At 41.3% G+C, this 23,000-nt stretch overlaps 1 protein-coding gene across 2 annotated transcripts in view; it reads left to right on the forward strand.

Moving 5' to 3' along the window:
- Positions 1-3,262: 3,262 nt before the first annotated feature.
- LPGAT1 (lysophosphatidylglycerol acyltransferase 1) overlaps positions 3,263-23,000 on the forward strand; it is a 65,759-nt gene continuing 46,021 nt past the window's right edge. The window contains exons 1-2 of one of the 2 annotated variants that reach the window (XM_064648302.1): positions 3,442-3,500; positions 4,412-4,634. In XM_064648302.1, the coding sequence (XP_064504372.1) occupies positions 4,607-4,634 (28 nt within the window). In that variant the 5' untranslated portion in view covers positions 3,442-3,500; positions 4,412-4,606. Of the gene's footprint in view, positions 3,501-4,411; positions 4,635-23,000 lie in introns of both variants that reach the window. The other variant, XM_064648301.1, reaches the window with a different exon arrangement.

The raw sequence follows: 23,000 nt of genomic DNA on the forward strand, positions 1-23,000 counted from the left end.
ACACATATACATGTATGTGTTACTTTTTACTAGAAAGGATTCTTCAGAGGCCCAGACTGGAAGACAGAGAGTTGGGCTTCTCAAGATCAGTAAAGGGGTATTTTGTTGTGCACACTTCCGAGGACTTGGGTTGTCCATGTGAAGGCCAGGGAATGAGGAATAGGGGTGGGTCTTTGCTATGAGCTCATTCAGCAAAATGCTAAACCACAGCTTCCTAAGCTCTACGGCAGTCACTGACAAAGAATGAATGCTTTGTACGGCTGCTTCCCCATGTGCAATTCCTTTCTGCAGTATAAATTGCCTAATTCACAGTAGTTGTCTAACGTCATTTCTGCAGTCCCTCATTGGATGCATCAGATTTCAGAATAGTATTCCAAACTGTACATATTTTTTTTCATATTTTAAATCTTGGAATAATGTATAAACAAGGCTTCATTTGCTGTCATATGTTAAAAAAAAAAAAGGTATCTTTAATCGTGACCTAAAAATTTTCCTTTTTCTACCAGAGGATTTTGGAGCAAAATAACTTCAAGTGTATGCCCAGAGTTGTTGGCATGAGATATGGAAAACAAACAAACAAACCAATACCATCCTAAAACTCAAGTTTTACTGATGCTGACAACATTTCAGAACACCTCCAGCTGACTGCATAATGATTACTGAGCGCAACTGTCAGATATAACCTAGTAATAAGAATAACACAGACAAAAACCCCACCCAGACTTGGAAACACTTATGCAAGATGTGTCCTTTTTGTCAAAAAGGTCAGCAGTTTAGTTTTGTTTTGTTTTGCTCAAATAGAACATGATGGCATTATTTGGTTGTTTGCATTTTTAAATTCTTAAATTAAATTTATCTGCAATAACAATTTTGTTTTCTTCCTGAAATGGAGGTTGGGATTTAATTTTGTTGATGGTACAGTCATCTCTGAAGCCTCATTGTCTAGGAAACAGTGGACTAGCTTTACACATGGCATGGTTAGTATGTGAAAGCAAAATATTTTTCAGTCCACATTCACAATTTGAATTTTTTTTTTTCAGCACAAAAGACCCTCTAGCATATCTCCTTCTTAAGGTGGTGGTGTTTTTTTTCAGCTGCTGTGCTTCCTTAAGAACTCAAGCTGAGTTAAAATCATTTGCAGAAGCCATTCTGCTCAGTGTTATTGTAATAGTTGAAGTAAGCTGAGGAAAACAGCCTGGTCAGGCCAGAGAGGGCTGAAGGAGGTCTGGCAGTGCTCTTCCATGGTCTGTTCAGGCGCTACAGAGAAGGCAAGAGCAGACAGGCACAGCGAACAGACAAGAGTCCTGTATCGCCACAAGGGATCTTGTAGTTACACAGAAGGCAAAAATTCCTCACCCTAGAGCGGTTTTGTAAAGGCGCAGGTTCTCTGGATGGGGCTGCAAAGTCTCTCCCCACAGCTGCTTCTGCAACTGGAGGTTGGAGATCTTCGCAGAGTTTTTTTGGAAGTACATAATGATGTTTGTGGCTGCTGGGGAGGGATGAGAGAGAAGGAAGAAAGCTGGAAAATTTTATCTATAAAAAGCATGCACAAGAGACTTACGACTACAGGGACAAGACAAAATGTGCCGTTGCTGTCGAATCCTAAGGGTCTTCACGAGAGTACTGAGAGGACCTGTGACAGTGTCCCCTCTTCCACCTTCCCCGATTACCCAACTTATACCAAAAAACAGCCGCGAAAGGGAATGAAAGCAGTGGGTTGCCAAGTCGTGGGGCCGGGCCGTGCTGCTCCCCGGTCACAGAATCACAGACTATCCCGACTTGGAAGGGACCCACAAGGATCCCCGAGTCCAACCCTTAGCCCTGCACAGGACACCCCAAGAATCACACCACGTGCCTGAGAGCACTGCCCAAACTTCTTGAACTCTGTCAGGCTTGGTGCTGTGACCACTTCCCGGTGGAGCCTGTTCCAGTGCCCGACCACTCCCTGGGTGAAGAACCCTTTTCCTACTATCCAACCTAAACCTCCCCTGACACAGCTTCAGGCGGTTCCCTCGGTCCTCCCGGTCTCGCCACGCCCGGCCCCGGGACGGGCGCAGAAGCCCTGAGGGCAACCCCTGCCTCTGCCCGCTCCGCAGGGTGCGGATATCCCGCGAGCCGGCTTGGGATGAGCTGCCGGGGTTAGGAGGGCCCCGCTCCGGCCGTGTGTCTGTGTGCGTGTCTGTGTCCGTGTGTGCCCGTGTGTGTGAGCGGGCGGCCGCGGGGTCTGCGCTGCCCGGCGGGGGCGGTGCTCGCTGCAGCGCCGGCCCCGCTGCCGGGCGGTCACGGCGGGGGCGGGGAGCGCGGCCCCAGCGCCCGGCATGAACCCGCGGCGGGGGCACGGAGGCGGCGGCGGTGCCGAGGTACGAACCCCCGCCCCCGGCAGGTGCAGGGTCCTTTTCTTCCCCCGCCGCCGACCGCGGCACCGCCTGTCCTTGCGGGGCCGGGGCTCGGCGCGGTGCCGCCCGCGGAGCGCCGAGCGGAGCCCAGCCGAGCCGGCGGGGCGGGGAAGGGTGAGGGAAGGGAGGGGAAGGGAAAGGAAAGCAAAGCAAAGCAAAGCGTGCCAGGCCCGGCCGCGGGCGCGGGAGAACCGAGGTGAACCCGCGGTCTGCGCCTGCCCGCCCGGCCCGGCGCTCCCGCCTCCCCCGCGCTCACGCCGCCCGCCCCCCTCTCTCCCTCCGCAGGGAGCCGCAGGGCGAGCGGCGCTGCCGCGGCCGGGCCAGCCACCCCCGGGTCCATGAGCCGCCGCCAGCCGCCGCCGCCAGCCGGGACCGCCGCCGCCGGGCCCAGCTCCTCCAGCCCCGCCGCTTCCGCCGCCGCTCCGCCGCCCCGCCGGAGGTGAGTCCCGCGGCCGGGCCGCCGCCGCCCCGCGGGCCCCGGCTCCTGTCAGCCGCGCCGGGGCGGGGGGAGGCCACCGGCAGCCGCGGGAGCGCCCGCCGCCTTTCTGGGGAGGAGGAGGTGGGGGCCGGCTGGGACCCCCTCCCCGGGGGTGTGCGCCCCGCCGGGCAGCGCGGGCTGGGGTCCCTCGCAGCCCGCGGAGGGCGGGCGGCGCTGCCGGAGGGTCGTGCCGCATCTTCCTCGCCCCCCCTGAGCGGAGGTCGGTGCCTCCCCGGTGACTCACGGCGGAGGCGGGAGCGGGCTGGGTCCGGGGCCGGCGGCCACCCGCGCCTCTCCCTGCCCCTCGCCCCGCTCGGAGAGCGCTACCTGTGTCACCTTGTTTTCCCTCTCCCCGCAGGACGGTCCCGCGCCCTCCGCTGTGAAGAGCATGGCCGTGACTCTAGAGCAGGCCCGGCGGGTGGGCTATACCTGCCTGAAAGCACTCCTCAGGTTCGCTTTTATGGTCGCCAATAACCTGGTCGCTATTCCGTCGTACGTCTTGTATTTAATTATGCTGCAGCCTCTCCGAATGCTGGATAGTAAAAGCTTCTGGTATATCGAAGGAGTGTTATTTAAGTGGCTTTTAGCTATGGTGGCTTCCTGGGGCTGGTGGGCAGGATACACAGGTAAGAATGTCTCATTAATTTAAAATGTACTAATATAAAGATGTAAATAAGTGTTAAAACTGAGATGTTTTCGTATGGGGATGTGTAGGGGAATGTCTGAACATAGTGGATATGTGGGATGTTTTTCTTTCGGTTTTCTTACACAGATGCGTTGTGTTTCTGGGTTGAGATGCTGTGTACTGAAACGTTTTTTTAAACCATAACTAGAAACTTAATATGTGTTAGGGGTTTCTCAGTCAATATTTTGTCTTAGTATAAATGAGAAATATGATTTTTCCTAAGTATCTAGATCACTTTATTTTAGTATTTCGTGAAAAAGGTACATCTCTTCCAAAAACAGAGTTGATTTGTACTGTGCATGTAGCTGACAGATCTAAACTTTTCTTTATTAAGTCTGTGCATCTCTAAGTCGTCTTTCCTTAGAACTATCAGGACACAAGGCTAAGAAGTGTTACACGAAGTTCATGTCGGAAGAGTAGGTCTTCTATTCCTTGCAACAGCGACTGTCTTCTCTGCTGCTTCAGAGTGAAGGGAAACAGAGGGAACCTCTTTCATTCGAGTAGTGATACACAGTATTTCTCAACTGTATGACTCTTCATTTACTGTTAGCAGAGCTAATTACAGTATCTGTAGTGTTTTTACCCTCTGCATGCTTGGTTTGTGGTTATTATTAAACTTGGTTTTGCTCATTTAGTATTCATAGGCTCATCAAGGTGATGGACTGAACCGAAATATTAAGGAAGGCTCTAGTCTTGTCCTCGAATGCACTGATTTTCATCCTGGCTGCTGCACTTTGTGCAAGAGAAACAGCCATCAGTTCTTTGTATGTGCTTAGAAAAGGGAGGAAATTAATCTGCTGAGTGCTACATATGAGCAGGCCTCCTAAAATTCTTTCCCTCTCTTCTGCCCAGGCTGCATCTGCAGGTCTTGTCCATGTAAACAAGGAAAAAAAGGAATGGCAGCACGCAGCTCTGGAGTCTGGTCAGACTCCTGATTAGTCAGAAAGTCAGTGTTGACCCAGACGGAGCACTCTTTTTGTTAGGCAACAAGAGCTGAAGCTTCTGTGATAATGTGCCTTTTGATACCCTGTCCTGTGCCTTTCCGAGATGCACAAAGTTTCTGTGGATACTCTAGGTGAGCTTCTAGTTCTTCTTAAGGAGATGACGGCAGCAGCAGCAAGCTAGATTCTGGTCTGTCGGGCTAGAACTGTTGCAACGTTGCACTGCTTCAAAATTGCCTTGCCTGGTACAGCTCAAGCTTATCCAGATACGCTGTTTAAAAATCTTTTTATGTGTTTGTATTTGCTCATTAAAAGAAGTCCACATGGTGTTTGCAGTGGCAGGTACATTTGTAAAAGTCTGCTTTATGCCTTAAAGCACAAATGCCTTCCAGAAGGAAGGATCGACTTTTAAGGTGTTGTGCGTTTTATTAATTGGAAATGGGAAAGTTTAGGGGCATAATGGTGATGTTAAAGTCATACAGCTTATGGCCCCGAGGATTCACTGTGTATATTGAATGTGCTAGTTAAAATTCAAGCCATTGTCCCATGACATTATGGTTGTCAATTCCTGAAGGCAGTTTCCTCAGGGTACTTCTACCGCTGACTGCAGAACTGTGTGGTTTCTTTTGCCTATTGCTTGGAAAGTGGTCTTAGCATGATCTGCATATCCTGGAGTCTTCCTGAAGCATCTGTTGATTGGCGTTGCTCATGTATCTTGACTATTTGAAATCATTTGTTTTACAGTCTTGAAATGTCTTAGTATATTTGTTTGAGCTATCATTGACGAACAGCAACGCAGAAGTGTTTTATGGGATGGTGTATGGGTAAGGAGGCCCTTCTTTTTGCTTTTCACTATAAAGCATGGCTTTTGGGGAGGATTTTAAGCAAATGCTTGTCTGAAGTTTTAGTTTAAATACATTTTATTTGACCTGAAGACATTATTGTGTTTTATATTGAAAGCTACAAAATAGCAAGAACAGCTTATTTCTTTGTCCTTTCTTTAACCTCATCAGTGCTCACCACCAGGTGCAGAACAAACCTGGAAAGTGTATCTTTCTGGCTTCAACGTGTGTTAGCAGAGCAATTTACATGTTTTTTTTTCCAGATTGATAGATTTATACAAGACCGTCACTAGGTCCCCTCTTTTTTATATAGTATGACATAACTAATTCAGAACTGAAATTCTGCTTTGTTAGAGTTGGTGTCCAAGACTTGCAGTGGTGCATCTGAAAGAGGCGTTGCTCCAGGATTCTTCTGTTTTCAATTCCAAAAGCTAAGTCAAAGATAGGCTTTGGTATCTTCGATCTTTGCAAAAGTAAATACAAGATAGTAGGTATGCATGGGTTCATTGAAAAGATTAAAGATTTTTCTTTTGAGTAGCAGAGTAGTTGGTGAGGGCTTTTTTTGTTTGTTTGCTCTTTGTTAAGAGGGTAACCAGCTAAATAAGTTTACTTGTTGTTTAATTGGAAGGAGTGTTCTGCTTCAGTTGTGTTGAAGGTTGTTTTAGTTTTTTAGTTTATTTACTTTTTCCCTTTGCAAGCTTGGGTCATCTGTTGGGTAAGAAGTGACATAAACCATTCGTAATTTGGGACTTAAACTCAGCCTGCAAAGTAGATTCAGGGCAGACTTTTTTTACTCCTGTAAGTTTGTATGTAATGTGTAGGAGAGAGCTTGACACCAAATGAAGAAAATATGGTGAGTGCTAACTTATCCTTCTGGGCTTTGCTGCTGTTGTGTAATTGTTAGTATATTTTATTGAGTATAGCTGGAAGAGCTGAGGAACACTCATGAACTAGGTCTGCCCTTCTCTTCCCCACCCGTGCCTAAACCTGTGGTTTTGTGTTAGGATCATAGAGGATTTGTTACAGAAATTACATGATCTGTGTCCATATTGGCAGCTCTAATCTGTGCTTTTTGATAAATGTAGGTGTTTCTGTTTGCAGATGCACTTGATGTTATGTAAAGAGATAGCATATAACTGGACAAGCAAAATAAAGAAAGGAATGGAAGAGAAATTGTAGAGGTCACTCTCCTTTCTCTAATCTTTTTCTTCTTAAGATGCAAGTATGAGAGAGAACTTGGGTATAATTGGTTGCCTTTGATTTTTAAAGGGCAAGTGTGATAAATATCTGTGTTGTTCTCTTGAGCTCTGTAGTGCTTCTTATGAAAATGAAAACTGAGTGTCTTTTTATGAAGAATGTTCAGACAGTCTAGCAATATTATTTTATTTTTATATGATTTCAGAAAGGTCTTCTTATAACTTTAAGTCTCTTTTTTTAAAGGCTTTTTATATAAATGTATTGCTCTCCTAGGAGCTATTCAGTTAGGGCACTTGGAATCTGCATATTAGTGTGATTTGAAAGGCACCTTTGAATAATACTTCTAAATGTTTTCCTGCATTTGTTGGAAGATGCATTCTAAAAAAAGCAAACTCGAGAGTGCTTGTTCCTTTGTTGGCAAGTACCTTTTTTCTCCTGCACTGTAATTTGTCGTTTAATATACAAGTACACCAGATAGCACTAAATAGTGCAGCAGATGTAATGGGAGGGAGATGGAGCATATCAGTGGTGGTGAATCTCTGACGACCTTTTGCTCACTTACAAAACTAGTTTTACAGCAACCGTCTTATAGATTTGATCTTCTTTGGTCAAGTAACTATTGCAGACCAAAGTTTAATATCCCTGTATCTAATCAAATCACTAAAAATAGGACTGCTGGAGAGAAGCTTGCTTTGCTTGATTACACTCAAACAAACTGTTTTGTTGCCTTCTCCTGCTGTCTAGCTGCAGGAGTACGTGTGAGCCTGTGATAGCGTTGTTGCAGTATTGCAATTAGGAGTCTCTAGGACAGCAGAGTAATGGGTTAGCAGTGCAGTCCTGATACTCACTATGCTGATCTTCTACTTCTCTCTGCTCCACACAGTCCCACTGCAGGGAGCGGTGCTGTGTGCCCAGCCTGTGTCTCTGGCTGGGATAGGGAGGAGCTGGTGGAGAGTGAGTGTCCTCTGTCTGCAGCAATGTCAGCTCCTCTGCCTGTCAGAGCACCAGGGGAGAGGAGGTTACATGTGATCAGCAGGGTTCTGTGCACCTTGGGGAGGGGTTTTCTTGAGAGTTGTGCTTGGAATATTTCATACCCCAGCAGTGAAGAGGACACCTTGACAAAACCTTCTGTCTCAGCCTCTTAACGACGCACACTGTCTTGCAATAATGTTGGGCAGGTTGATGGGTCGTGGACTGATGAAAGAGTAATACTCCTCTGTTACCACACACAAAAAAGTCTTAATGGTGTGAGTATGCTTGCTAGTATAATGATGCAGTACTTAATTAAAAGTGAACTAATCCTATGGTATTACTATTCCATGTCAGCCAGGATGGTGATTTTAAAAGAGTATCTGTAAGAATTGTCAGGTTTTGTCAAGTGAGGAAAATTTCCCTTTCTTCCTCCTTTGTTATTTTTCCCAAGCAGAGTAAAACTGAGATTTTGATTTTTAGTTTTCCCCCCTCTTTTCCCCTCAAGTGATTTCATTTTAATTGAATGGTTTATACATATGATTAATATGTGACCACTCTATAGTTTTTCAGCAGTCATATTTTTCTTTTGTCCTTCTAATTCAAAATCTCGTTTCCATTTTATCAGCCAACAGCCTCAACTCCTCTGATCTTCTAAGAATGCAAATATTTTTGTCTTCCAGAACTGTGAAAGATACAGGTGGAGTTGCTGTGACAACACTTCCTCTGTGCAGGCAGCATTCACTGTCTGCACTGCTTCTCATGACAAGTCGGCCCCTCTCCTTGGGCAGGAAGTGCAGCAGAGGCTGGAGGACAGCAGATGAAATAAAGTAAATTTTTTGCCCCAAATAAGGCAAAAGATGTTATTTCAGGAGACATATCTGTGCCCCTAACCCTGACATTGATTCTGCCCTCCTCAGTTCCTACAGTGTGATTTTTCACTGGCAGTATTTTGGGTTTGGGCCTGGTCACTACTGTGAGGACTGGGCAGGGAGAGTTACTGAGGAAACAACTTGTGTTTTTGAGGTCAGGCAGTGTATGAAATGGAGAAACAAAATTGTTCTTATTTATGTTTTCTTTGAATGTGCAAAAATACCTGATGTGACTTAGTACATTTGGGTAGCAACGTTTGGGTAGAAACTTAGTTTATGCTGTGGATATGTGTTGAGTTTTTAGGCAATCACTGACTTAAATGAAGCTTTCTCTGATGTGTAAGTTATGCTGAGATCAAGCAGGAATCTTTGGATTTATTTTGATGTTTGTAAGAGGAAGTTTATGTGTAATTTGTGAGCTGTCTCGATAAGAAAAGGTCAGAGTTGAAAGAGCTGGGGACATCAGAGCAAAGGCTCATTGTGCCTTTGAGTAAGAGGAGGTAATGAGTGCAGTGAACTTCGTGTCAACTTCTTTGTGCAAGTGATATGTCTGTAAAGAGTGCTATACAGTGACCCTTGTCCTTTTTAGTAACATGTGAAATCACATCAGGAAATTCCCATATCTCCTTTTTGGAACATGAGTTACCATACTTTTTTGTAGTTCATCTAGTGTCAGCAATGTGTCAAAAGCAGTAAAGCTTGTCTGTCATTTATCATTTAACTGTAAAGGATCATTCCAAAAGATTCTGAATTTTATTTTCAGAATGATACTGCCGTCTGGCACAAAACTCAAGTTAGAGCACACACTGTTGTTTTTGTTGTTTGTTGCTATTTAAGTCCTTTCTGCATTTTTTTTTGTTGGTGTTTTTTTTGTCAATTGGTTGGTTGGTTGGTTTGATTTTTCTGTTTGGGTATTTTTGTGTTTTGTTTCTTTTTTGTTTGTTTGTTGATTTGGTTTGGGGTTTTTTTGTTTGTTTTTTTTGTTTTTGTTTTCTTTTTGGTTTTTACAGTCTCTGCTCGTGTTTCACCTACTCTGGGTAATAGAAAAGCTATTGCATGCATACCAAATGTGTCACATCAGCGATAGTGAAGATAAAATTACTGATTAATACCTATACAGAAAGGTGTGATTCTATACTTTGAGGTCCAGGAATGGCTGTGGGATGCTTCTGAATTAACATATTTGCAAATAAAAGACAGACTTTTAGTAATTTTGGGTTCTATTCCTCCTTATGGCTGAGTGTGCTATTTTTAGCACGTGTTTTTGTCTGTCCTGGTTCTTCTAGGCCTTTGTTTTTAGCACATTTATTCATGCTAGTCGTCTTCTCCCGTTGTTACTGATTGAGTACCTGAAAGGATATGACTAAGAATACTTGAGAGATGTGTCTCTGTTCTCTGTACCTTTTCTTATTCCTTCTCTTGATGGTAGGCTTTTAAGAACCACACAAAGTAATTACAGGAAAGCTCTTGTACAACTCTGATTGGAGAAGCAAAGTCTTAGCGGGTTAAATTATTTGTCCACAAATTCCTTGCAGTGTATAAAGAAGGAATTCTTTTTTCACTTAAACAGTGTTATCATGTGTATATTGAAACATGTTAGAGGTGATGCCTTTATGTCAGAGATGCAATTTCTCATTCTCATTTAACGTAACTGTTCTAAAGCCTAGAAGTTCTAGCACTTTTCAAGAAAACTGAAGAAAAAAATTAGAACGTTTAATATGAAGAAGACTTATTTTCTCTGACATTTTGTTCGGGGAAATTACTTTTTTTAAAATGAGACTGAAACAGATGAAGAGAATACACCACTTTCCCTTTTTCATTGGGTGTGGGACAAAGGACCTTAGGTTCTTCCTTGCCAAAGATTAGTTTGGCAAAGTTTTAAGCTGCTGAGAAATGGAAGAGTTGTGCAACCTTAATTACACAGGGTAGTTAGTAAATCCTTTATGGAATATAATCCTAGTGGTGTAACTTTCCAGTGTGAACTGAGCCAAACTACAGCTCCAAGATACATAATCTGCTCATGTTTGTTACAGTGGGATATGATCTCTGATGACATGTCTCTGGTGACATGTCAAATGTGTGATTGCATAGGCATGTAATTGCACTGCTGTTGCAGTCAGCACAGTTGAGATAATAGTCCAACCACTTGTGTTTGCAGCGACTGATATATAAGGCTAATACCTAAAAATGTTCTGTGACACCAGTGGGGGATTCTGCATATGGGGCTGTTCCTGTTTTTTTCCTCTCCCCCCACGAGCATTCAAGCAGAGGGTGCCACTGAAGAAAGCCAGTCCCAGCCTTTCAGACTCATCCTACCACCATTGCTGCAGTTTTATTGGCCAAGTGTTTAATGATAGTGTTGTGATCTGGATCACGGTCCTGATCCACACTAAAACTACCCACCCCCTTTTTTGCTGGGTTACACAAGAAAACACAGTTCCTAACCCATTTCACTTTGTGGATGTGGTAAAAGAAGGTAGGTACAAATAGCAAAGGGAAAGAGGAAGGAAATGCATCTTTTGGAGACAGTACCAACTTTAATGTATTTTTTGAGTTACTGCTTATGGCCCAAATTCAAGAGAGCAGCCCTATGCAGAATAGGGCTTTTGTATATGAATAAAATGTCAGTGAAGTAGACTTCATCATCTTTTCTTGCTATTTAGTTATAACTGGTTAATGTTTATACTGGAAAAGTGCCTTCTGCCAAGTTCCTTTAGAGAAAAAAACTAAGCTTACAGTGAGAACAAAGGACTATGATAAATTGAAGACTGGTTGATAAAGGAATAAGATGACCAGTGTTCATTTGATGAAAGCTTAGCAGTGGGGTTCATATGAAGTTTTGTATGTATACTATTTGAGTTTATCAGCTACAGAGACAAATATAAAGAACTTCAAAAGTACTTAAACTGCATGAATAGCCAACAAAATGCAGAAGTTGTTTAGTGTTGAACAATAAAAAGTAATAAACATTTAAGTAAAGTAGCAGTTTAAGAAAGAGATGAGTGTCATGGTGGAGAGCTTAGGGAAAGTTTTGTCTCAGTGCACAACTATACCTTCTGTTATAAAGTATGTAAAGATCAGAAGGGAGAATAATACTAAAAAATATCAGTGGTTCACCTTCACACTTCAGTGGTTTTTGTCTTGATTTTTCTAAAGCTGTTGAAGAATTAAGAAGGATCTCTAAGAGGGTCATCAGCTTCATTAGTGCAGGCTGAAATCAAATCAGAACCATTTCATTCACAGCTGGACTTGAAGCAGAACTGAATTGGACAACTCAGTGATTCTGTTTCCTGGGCAGAATGAAGTGGAAGAGTCACAATCTCCTTGCCTCTGTGTAAAGAAGGGGATTTTTAGTGTCACCATTGGAAGGTAGAAAATTGCAAGTCTTTAAGATTTGATAAGACAGCAGTGCGTAGAGTTTTTATTTGTTTGTAATTTTTTTTAAAATACTTTCATTATGGCATTTCACAAATACTTTCCAAGATAGTACAAATGGTGTTACTACTTTTGATTCATACAACGTACTCTGGAAACTTCTTGTTTAACTGTTACAGTTTTAAAAGGTACTGTCCCTGTTTAAAGAGTTTAATAGTTTATAGCTTTGGGATTCATCTCAATTTTGTGATTTAAGTAAAGGAGTAGAGGAAAGATTAGTAGTTTTATTACTGCTTCTCGCTTGTGTAGAACTAAAAATAGAAATGGTGGTCTGAAAGCAAGGGCCAGAGCTGCTGCTGTTTGGGAGGACATGGTATAAGTGCTTGTGGATGTGGGGTTTTTTGGTGACAAAAAGGAGGATTTTGACTGTTTGTTGGGTTTTATTTTTTTAATTTGGTTTAATTTGTTTTCTAGCGTCCCAAAGTTACAAGCATGTGGAGTCTCTGTGGAAGTCATAGTGTCTGTGTTTGCTTACCAGAACTGGGAGAGAAAAAAACCCATCAACATTAAGAACCTGTACTTTTGGTTAATTTAAGCATCAGTTGTGTTTGAGTGTGTTGTTTAGGGTGGGCCACTGAACACCATTTTAATGTAATTTTGTTACTTGGGTATTTTATTACCTATGTAGATAAACGTGACTATGTTTTAAGTATAGTTTCCCAGTGTGATTAAGCTGCTTGTTTAACAGCTATTCTTTCTCTCACCTCTCCCACACTTCTGATTTGCTTCCTTGCAAATCTGTCTGTGATTGAGCATATGGTTCAGATTTCAGGCACAATGGTGTTCTCCTGAGTTTTGTGAAAATTGACAGCTGAGCAGAGAAGAGACCCAAGTTTGTGCCTCAGCTGAGGGTAGCACAGGCAGACTCGGACTCTGTGTATCTTGTTTGACATCTGCTGCTTGCTCAACCAGTGCATCGATGATTTAGGGTTAGCCACAGTGCCAGCATATCTTGTCCACCCTCTTGAGGAGAAGGTGGTTAGACAACAAATTTTTGGGAAACCAGGCTTTTCTTACTTCTGCTTCTGGAGCAATACATTAATCTGGCAATGACAGATGGTGCTGGAAGCAGAATCCTTTCCCGTAGATGATGTTTAGCCCACCTTGCTTATCACAGCCTTTTAGATCCAAAGGGTGTATGCAGAAAACTGTTTAGTCTTAGTATTAGGAAAAAAGGCTAAGTGGTAAAAGGAATTTAAAATATTGAGGTTTTTAATGCTTTCTGCTCTATATTAAACAGGAGTTGATGTAGCCTCCTAAAAGAAGGGCTTAAAGGACATCAACCTGACTGAAAGTTCATCCTAGTTTTGGCTGGGTTGCTGTTAATTTTCCTCTTAAAACCACGACAAACTCTCAAGAAAGAGCAGTGATGCTCAGATTACTCTAGGCAGGTCAGAGTCAAAATCATTTATGAATATGACCCAGGGACGTTTAGAAACATGAAGGTCAAGGTGTATTTGAGTATATTTGGGGAGACCTGGGAGAAAGCTATGGTGTGGGTCGTAAATGGGAGTCTGCCAGGAAGTGTTCTGTACCACTGTGTAGCACACATGAAGGCATTACCTTAGAAATGTGGCCTCCTGAGTTTTGTACTTGAACCTATTGTGTTTTGATATGCATAACTATATATAGATGGCCTGGCAAATCTTCAACTCTGGTAACTGCCAGTTTTCTTTTCAAATGCATTCTTCTTTCTCATCCATTTTTATTTCCTGTGTTTGTCTGTGGCATAAAGTTCAGTTGTTGCTCCTGTCAACAGCATTACTTGAAAATGAGTATAACTGTACCCCTTGTATGTACTAACACAGAATGAAGAACCTATGAAGTTCAGGTTACATTTGTAAAAATGCTTTCATATGCAGGTATGGTTAATATAAATGTCTGTTAAACATCTTGCATGTAGTGGATTATGTGAAAACAAACAGATGAATATTTTTTTGTATTTGGAACTCTTCTATTTATATCATCAAACCTAATACTTTTGTCTTATAAACTAGTAACAGAGGAAGGGAGTGTGACAACAGCAAAGGCCTTTGCCCGGGTAATTCTTCTGTCTTGGTTAACACATCTTGAAACACTCAAGATCATTTGATGTCTACCTCGGGCTGCTGGAGTTTGACAAGATTTCTACAGGCTGGAGAAGCACTTTTGTTCCTCACCTATTTCAAAGGGAGAAAATATTGAAACATACCTCTTTTTTCTTTTATTGCTTACGTTGTCTGCAAATGTTTTAACAGCCTAGTGAACTTTAAAAGCTGAAATGCAGAGCTGAGTTCATGTAGCCATAAGTGGCATCACTGCGTCACTGTAGGAAGGCAAAGAGTTATTTGGGTGGCTGCTGTGGGAAATAACTAGTGGGTGGCTTCCTCCCTTCTTTTCCAGTCCCATTACCACCCTTTCCTGATACTTTGCAAAAAACATGTGGTAAATCTGAGTGTCTGGTCACTCACTGGGTTTGCTTTGGGGCAGGGGTTCTTTGAAGAGAGCATGGAGGATTTGGTTGGATAGGTAGAATTTGATGTTTGAACTGTATTGAACAAAGCTCTTACTCCATGGGAATGCTAGACTTCTGTAGCCTGAAAAAATAATTCTTTTTTTGCCTAGTTTTCTTTTAATCTGAAATAAAACTGATTTGTAAGACTTTGGGCAAGAGCTTCAGGATTCAGCCAAGGCACTTGTAGCCACAGATCATAACAAGTTGCATGTAAAGTGGTTACAGTGCCTACTGTTGCTCACAGACTTCAGAGTATTCACATTCATCATTTAATTGTAAAGTAGAATTTTGAGTCATAATATCTTCTTTCATTTGTGGCACACTTGCTGTATTTGAAATGGAGAAGCCCATTTGCTGAGTCTTCTACAACTCCGTTGTTCAACCCCTTTATGGGTGCTCTCCAGAGAAACTGCTCTGCATTGAAGTACTGTTTTTATTGAAGTACTCAAGTCTATTCTTTTTCTTTTTTTTTTGTTCCCCAGCATTGTCTGCTGTCATTTTTACTGTTAGTTCCCAATGTATAGAAAAATTTTTTGATTTGAGCTGTGGATTTTTTTTGAATTTGAGGAGCAAGAACAGAGAGAGGAAGAGGAGCCTCAATTACTGCCATTGAAGCAGCATGTTTCACAATTGGAGCCTGGGTATTTAATTGAAAGGTGCATTGAATATTAGTCTGTGCACTGAGGATGAAGGGTAGGTGTTGGAAACATCCATTCAGAATGTTTGAATAAATTTGTTTGTATAGAGTCTGACCATTTTCTGTGAATTTCAGTAGCACTTTTTACTAACAGTAGTGACTGTCAGCCACAAATCCAAGGTATTTTTTACAGTTGTCAGCAGGTGTAAGAGGATTATTTGTTTTGTAATAGTAACAGATGCTAGAGAGCTAAACTTTTTTTAAAATTAGGAACAGTAAACTTTCTGCTGCTGCTTTGAGGTACATCAGCTAGAACAATATAATGAGGAGGCTGTTTTTTCCTGCTAATTACTTAATTTGTGATAGCCTGAGTGTGCCATTAAGGCATCACTTCTGGTTTTATGATGATGGATTTCTGCTTACCGTCAACCTGAAACCTGGCAACACAATTTTTAAGAGTTGCTGAACTGGTATAGGATAACTTGGGGTAAATTTAATAAGAGGCTTTGTTGCTTTGAATCATTGGTTGTGTCATACCAACAGAAGTAATACTTAAGTTCCCAGCTAGAACTTGCTGTGACCTCTTGTTTTAATAATGGGATTTGCATAAACAGAAACATAAAACTAAATAAATATAGGATTTTGCTGTTATATTTTATTTGCATCATTAGCTTCTAATTGGTTGTTGATTAAATTATTTGATGAAATTTGTGGTGACTTAACATCATTTTCCTCCCGGCCTTTATAAAATCCATTATTTGAAAAAAATTAATGTAGTACCTAAAAAGTCAAAGGGACAATGTTTTCACAGTTCTTGTTCATGTTATAGCTTCTGTGTTTTAAAGACTGTTATTGTAGCATGGATGAGAAGTTTTATAAAGTCCTTGAAACCTGATGGTGGAAACATTTAAAGCTTCTTTTAAAAGGTTTGTCGTTCTACTTTCTTACATCAGCATCCAGTTATTTTTTGATCCTTTGCAGGCCTTTCATTATTAAGTTTTCCCTTCCACACTGCAACCTGAAAATGTCTGATGAGTTGGTCCTGTTTTGTGGTATATGGCAGTGCTGTCCCGCTGGAACTGGAGAATGGTGCAGAGGTGCGTGGGTGGAGAAGAGAGTAACGCTGCAGCTCGTGATTAGTAGTCGGTTTTATTGCTTGAGGATAATTGATTTTTAAATTACGCTACATCTGCAATCTCAGTGTTCTTATGATCATTCAGGTGCTCAGTAGCTCTTTTTTTCTGTCCAGACTTGACTAAGTTGAAGAGGTTTGGATGTTCAGTGTCCTTCAAGAGGAGACAAGCTCCTCAGTTCTGAGGTCAGTGTAGGGAGACAACAAATAAATGCACAGAATGGCCTTTTGCCTTTCCCATATTGGCTATTTAATGGAGATAATCTAAAAGTAAAGGGTTTTCCAAATACATCCGGCACTACTTTTGTGTGGTGATTATTTGTACTGTACCATGAGCTGGGCTGAAAAACGTCAGCTGTAAAACAAGACATCATCAACAGCATGTTGTAGTAACTTAGGCAGGAGCTGAGGAATATTATAAGGTAACTGCAAGGTATCTGAACTTTCTTTAGATAAACAGAAGGTAATGATCAGAGCTGGGAAATAGGGGTGGTCTTACCACATTTAGTATCCTAATGTCCAGTAATAATAGTATTGTTAGTTTTCTTGGCTTGAACCTTCAGCCAGTGATTAAAGTCATGCAGTTTGCTTCTGTTAGGAGGAAAAATAGATGAAGATCTGCTTAGGGATTTTTTTAATCAATATGACTTATTAAAGGATATATGAAAAGTCATGTTTTTCTGAGCCCACTTGGATTTGAACACTTGGAGAACAGTTTCCTTACTCAGTAGTGTAATGATTTTTTTTGTAACCTAGCATATCTTTTAAAAAGCAGAGTCTTAGTTCTTAACTGTAGTCAGTCTGGCAGCTTTTCTTGATATGCACCCTTTTGGCTGTAACCCTTGCCTGTGCCCTCTCCTGGTGGTACAGTTCTAGAGCTGAGTAGCTGAATGACTGGGGGCTGATCAGGCTTTTCACCTCACCATGCTGTTTATTTAGGGATGGGATGTAGGGAGAGATGAATGCAGTCTGACTTGGAGTTTTAGCCAAGTTCCACATCTTGTTTAAAGAAAAAGTAGTAATTTCCTCATTTTCAGTCCTATTACAGTTTTCTGGTTATTGTATTTGATAACCCTCAAGGCATGTCAGAGGATTTAATGAGGATCAGAAACACCTTCAAAACCTGTCTACTATGTAACTGCACTAGAATAGTATGTTTTATCAGTTTCCTGTGAGAAATTGCTCTCCCTCTTTGTGCAATCCAGTGCTGATTTTCTGCGTTCTGTATGTGTTTTACCTCAAAGAGCCTCTTGGGTAGTGCTCTGAAAAGTTTGTGGTCCCAAATTATGTAGTAACTTAAGATGTGCAGTTAAAAATGTAAATGAGACTTCCAAATAGTGTCATTTCATTGCTGGCCAGCCTCTCCAGTCCCTGATAGAGTAGGTAATAACTAAGTTAGGCTGAGTTCCTCTGCTGTCCCCAGAAAGTCTTGGTATGGCATGGCCTTGGGATATTTGTTGGAAGATTGCTGCATATGTCATATTATTTCTGCAGCTGTGTTTTTTGGGAAAAACATCTGAAAATCTTCAAGCTTTCCTGGTTTTCTTGAAATTATATGGGAAGCTTGCAATCTGCAAATCTTAAAAGGAGAGGAAATGGCCATCTCTTCCTGAGTTCGTTGCTATATGCCAACAATTACTTGCTCTTTAAAGCCCTACTGTCAACTGGGCTGACTTGGGAATCTAGATTAAGTGAAAGCAGAATCTTCTCTATGGCTAAAACTGTGGCTTTCCAAATACCTCACATTTATCTTTTCTTAAAGAGTAAAACAACAAGTTTTGCAGAACTTTGTTGTGCTAGAGCTTGCTCCATCTTGAATAACAATTAAAATTCTGTGCAGTCTTTATCAGGAGTTCATTTTGGGCAGCTCAACAGTTGTCAGTGCATATACTTAAATTTTTGTAATAAATTCCTTTAAGTCTTATGTATTGCTGCCCAGAACCTACAAGGACTCAAATCTGTCCACTTCAAAAGCAAAACATCTAGTGTGGATTGCATCCCCTTATTTACCTATCTATGATAATAGATGATTCTTTTCTTTATTTCTTTATAGCCATCGGACTCTGGTTATGTCTTATTTTCTTGAAACAGCATTTCAGATTTTCCCCAATTATTTATTAAAAGGCTTCCTTCTGCCTTGTGGATGCATTTTTTTTCAGTGAGTCTTTGTCCAGTTTCACGGTTATTCATATTGTTCTGGATGACACAGTACAGACTCTATCTCTGTCACATAAAGAAGAAAATTAGATTCCTAACAGAATCCTGTGGTGTTGCAGTGCACATCTCTGCATAAGGAGCTGAGCAATTGAATGGAAACTGTGGGAATACTGTGTTTCTGTGCACTGACTTCTTGATTGTTAGTTTTGGCCAGTTTGCACCAGGCCAACTAGTTTACATCAGGATTCTCAGAGTTAAGAACTGAGGCTTTGAAAGAGATAGTTCTCTGTCTGGAGGAAACAGGCCTGCGATTTCACAAGCCATTTGCTCTGCACAGACCATTACCCTAATGGGATTTTTCACACAGTTGGTTTGGATATACTGGTTTTTGGTGTTGATTGCACAATCTGAAAAGTACCCCTTTACTTAGAGCCACAAACCTGGATATATTCTCTGGGCATTGTTTCTCCTGGAACCTGACTAAGAAGATCTGCTTTTGTCCCGTACCTTTTAGCTTTTTAAGGCTCTATGATATGGTATGTGTACTTTTTGAGCCACCTTAACAGTTATGGGAGGTGAAGTACCTTATGAATGACTCTTTTTTGGCATCAAAGGGAATTTGACATCTGGAAAGACAAGCAACAGGATCAAATTAGTAATGCATACCATTGCCAGTGACTCAAAAGGAAACTGTAGTAATATTTATTGTATTGTAGTTTTTGATATTGCCTCTGAGTAGTTTCTGCTGTCTAGTCAGTTGATTCTGCAAAGACAGCTCAGGTTACTGCTACAATCTAGTACTTTAACTGTGAGGATGAAGGTGTGCTTTCAGACTGCTCTCTTAGGGAGAAAATACTTTCTTTAATTTACTTTCCCCAAACAAATCCAAAGCCCACTAAAAATCAGACAGCAGTCACCCTGTTCCTGCCTAAATAATGGCTCTGTAGTCTCTGTGACACGTGGCTACGAAATTTTTATAACAAGGATGTTTATCTTTCTCTTATACATTTAGGCTTAGAAAGAAAAGAAGAGTGGAGGGTTGCACATTTTTAATGTGCTCTAAACGTATTCTTTAAATGAACAACAACTTTGTTTCAAAAAGAAATTCATATCAATTTCAAAGGTAACCTGGGTGACTCGTACTGATTATGCTTTGCTTGTTGGGCAAACCAGACTTGCCCAGCAGGTCTTCCAGCATAGCAAACCACAGTTCTATAAGGATTCATCCTGGTCCAGCTGGTGCCTGCTGCCCCATCCTGCTGTCTTCTGATAGCTCTGATTGTGCTGGCTTGCCCCTTGTTTTTTTTTACCAGCACAGATGGTCACATGATGTTGCAGTGACTCTTCTGGTTCTCAAGTGTAAGAGCAACTTAGGTAAATATTTTAGATAAATATCTGAGATAAAGATAGTAGGGGAAATAATTGAGGCCTTCACACTTCACATGTTGGGGTCTTTTTTGTTTAGTTGTTATTATTCTAGGCTTTAAATTTTATGTTTGGGTAGGCGTCAGTAGCTGTGTCTGAGTGTTAAATAGTAATTTGAATGTCTTGGTGTTTGAGTAACTAAAAGTAGCTGTTTCAATGTAGCTGTTTACATGCATCATGTTTGACATGCAGACAAAACAGTCTCAACAGAGGAATTTAGTTTGCCGTGATATTTGATAATATAGCTGTAGATACAGATAAATTTTATATATATAAATATATAAATTAAGATCTTTGGATCTTTAAATGAAGATATCAAGACTAGCAGTGAACACAGTGGCTTATTCTGGCAAAAAAATACATTGTTGCCTCAAGTTTCTGGTGTTGGTTACAGGTCCTGTTTTTGTGCCTGAGTTTGATGATCCCAGATGAATCATACTCTCCTTCTTTCGTATTAAGGTTTGAACTGTCCTTCAGATCTATGTCTTTGCTGCAGTTCTGCAGCAGTAAAACAGAAAAACCTTGCCAGTTTATATTTGCAACATGTGCTTTGTGATTGTAAAGGCTGTTCCTTTTCATGCTGCAGGATGAAACTGTAGGTTTTGTTGCAGTTGAACATATCCGCTAAGAAAGAATTCTGTTAGCACTGTGCTTTTCCTCCTGGTATCAGGCTGTCAGAATTGTTTAGGTTGGAAGGGACTTCTGAGGATCATACAGTTGAATCCCCTGCTCAAAGCAAGGTCAGTTAGAGCGGGTTGCCCAGGTTCATGTCCTGTTAGGGTTTGAATAGCTCCAAGGATGGGCACTTCACAACCTGGAAAAATGTTAAGTAAAAATATTTGGGGTTTTTTTCCTTTTTGCCTTGTGTTGAAGTGGAATATCTTGTATTTTTTTTTGCCCCTATTACTTCTCAACCTGTCAGTGCATACTACAGGGGAGAGTCTGGCTAAGTCATCTTTATTCCTCTCTCTGCACCCCTGTCAGGTACTGATACATGGGTACGATTCTTGCCCTGGAGCCTTTTTTTCTCTGGGCTGAACAGTCCCAGCTCGCTCAGCCTCTCCTCACATGAGAGATGCTCTCGTCCCTTACTCATCTCAGTGGCCCTTTGTTGGACTGTAGTGGTTTAACCCCAGCCAGCAACCAAGTACAGCACAGCTGCTTGGTCGCTCCCCCATCAGTGGGATCAGGGAGAGAATGGAAAGTGTAAGAGCTGGAAAACTCATGTGTGGAGATAAAGGCAGTTTAATAGGGTAAGCAAAAGCTACACACACAAGAAAAGGAAAGCAAGAAAGTCTTTCACTCCTCCCCCTGTGCAGGCAGGTGTTCAGCCATCCCCAGGAAAGCAGAGCTCCATCACGTGTACTGGTTATTCTGGAAGACAAACGGCATCGCTCCAAACATCTCTTTTCTTCCTTCTTCCCCCTACTTTATATACTGAGCATGAAGTCATATGGTATTTTCTGACTTGAATCCCATAGGGAATGAGTTCTCCAGCTCATGCAACAGATGGGAATTTTTTGTAAGATACCAGTAGTTTTTAAAGGGAAAATAAAGACAAAAGTGCCATAGCACTTTTATTGAATTGTTCTTGTCTATTGGTGTTTGCTGAGTCAGACCCTGTTTGTCAGCTCTGTTCCTGCTTGCTTCATTGCACAGCAGTAGTGATGGGGCAGATGAGTATTAGTCAAGTACTGTAGTAACCTGCTGGGTTCAAGTTATTAAAAATACAGAGCCTCAACCAACTGTTATTTGCTTGAAAGGGTGATAAGGGTAACAATAATAGCAAGCTTCATATTTGTAGCATTTTTTCATTACCCAGCTGCACTGGTATGTTTTTTTTATCAGAGAAAATGAACTCTTTCCTCCTCTGACTGCTCCTCTGTAGTACTTAACCTTTTACAAAGAAATGTGCTTGAAATGTTGCAATGGTGTTGTATTCCAAAATTCCTGTTTTCAAAGTAACTTTTCTTTTTAATTCTAGGAAAGCCAGTCTGTTTCTCATAAAACAGTCATAGAGATAGAATTTTCTTTCAGCTTAGAATATGTTTTGCATTGTAACCGTAGTTAAATTATTGCAGTTTCAGTGTACAGTAAACTGAAAAGGACTTCTAAGATATCAACTTATGCAACTTTGATGTTGGACTAACCTCTTGTTAAGAGTAAGCATCATCAGTGTTACAGGTGAAACCCTGAGAATTTGATTCTTGTGTTTTAAAACAACGGAAAAGTATTATGTGGATTTAGTATATAAAGTCACATGCTTGAGTGGTGAGAATCCATCTTCACTTGTAAAAATTATTCTTGTAGATAAAGAGGCTGAAATGCAGGACCCACTGCCTTGTCTGACAAAAAGAGTCTACTTAGGCAAGTGCTGACCTCTTTGTGTTGAGGGATTGACTCTGGTGTTTCCATCGTTGTCTCTGACCTTGGGGTTGAATCACAAAGTGCAGACTGGTAAAAAAAATTTTATGTCTTGGTTCTTCTCCTTAAAATTTTCAAATCCACACAATCTGTTTGAGGACCAATAAAACTCCATGGGACATTTTTTTCATGCCAGTGGTCTTGTGGCCCTGTGATTGTTGTTTATTTCCATGTAAAATTGTGCAGTCTCAGTAAGCTGCCAATCTTGTCTTTGTAACAACTTAGCTGAGATCCTTCTATTCAGAGTTTCTTTGATTGTTTGTTTTACAAAAATATGTTTCTTTGCGTCTGTCATTTATGGAGCTACAGCTTTTTGGTCATCCCCAGCGTTCAAAAACTTTTAACTGGGAACAGGCAAAAGTTCATCCTTAGCGTACATACCTTTTTTGGTTTATGGTTATCTTAAAGACAGTCCTGAAAACTTTGTCTTTCTTTGATGTTGAAAATAAACATTTTGGAACATAAGTTGATGTTGTTTCTTTCCACACTGTAACTAGGAAAGACCAAAACGGTACAGAATGTCAGCTTTACATACAAGCTGAAGTGATAGCAGTTAACCTGAAGGATATTTACTGCTGGCTCAGATTCCTCTGCCTTTTTAGGACCTTGGTGACAGTGTGCTTCTAACTAGGTGATTTTTGTGTGCGTACTTTAAAACCTGTCGGTATCATTTTTAACTTTCAGGCCTGACCATTTGATTTGCAGTATCCCTTAAAAATCTGTACTTGCAAGACTGCCCTCCCGTTTTGCTTCTCCTTCCTCTAGGCTTCAAACAAACTATTTTTTTTGTTTGTTTGTTTGTTTCTGGCCATTATAACCTCTGCAGCATGTGAGGTATTAGAGCATTAGGATATTAGTTCATGAATGCATTGATGTTCCCCTGGGTAGTTAATGTATTTTATCTGTCATCAGGGAG

This window comes from Pseudopipra pipra, chromosome 3 (assembly GCF_036250125.1).
Source record: "Pseudopipra pipra isolate bDixPip1 chromosome 3, bDixPip1.hap1, whole genome shotgun sequence".
Lineage (NCBI taxonomy): Eukaryota > Metazoa > Chordata > Aves > Passeriformes > Pipridae > Pseudopipra > Pseudopipra pipra.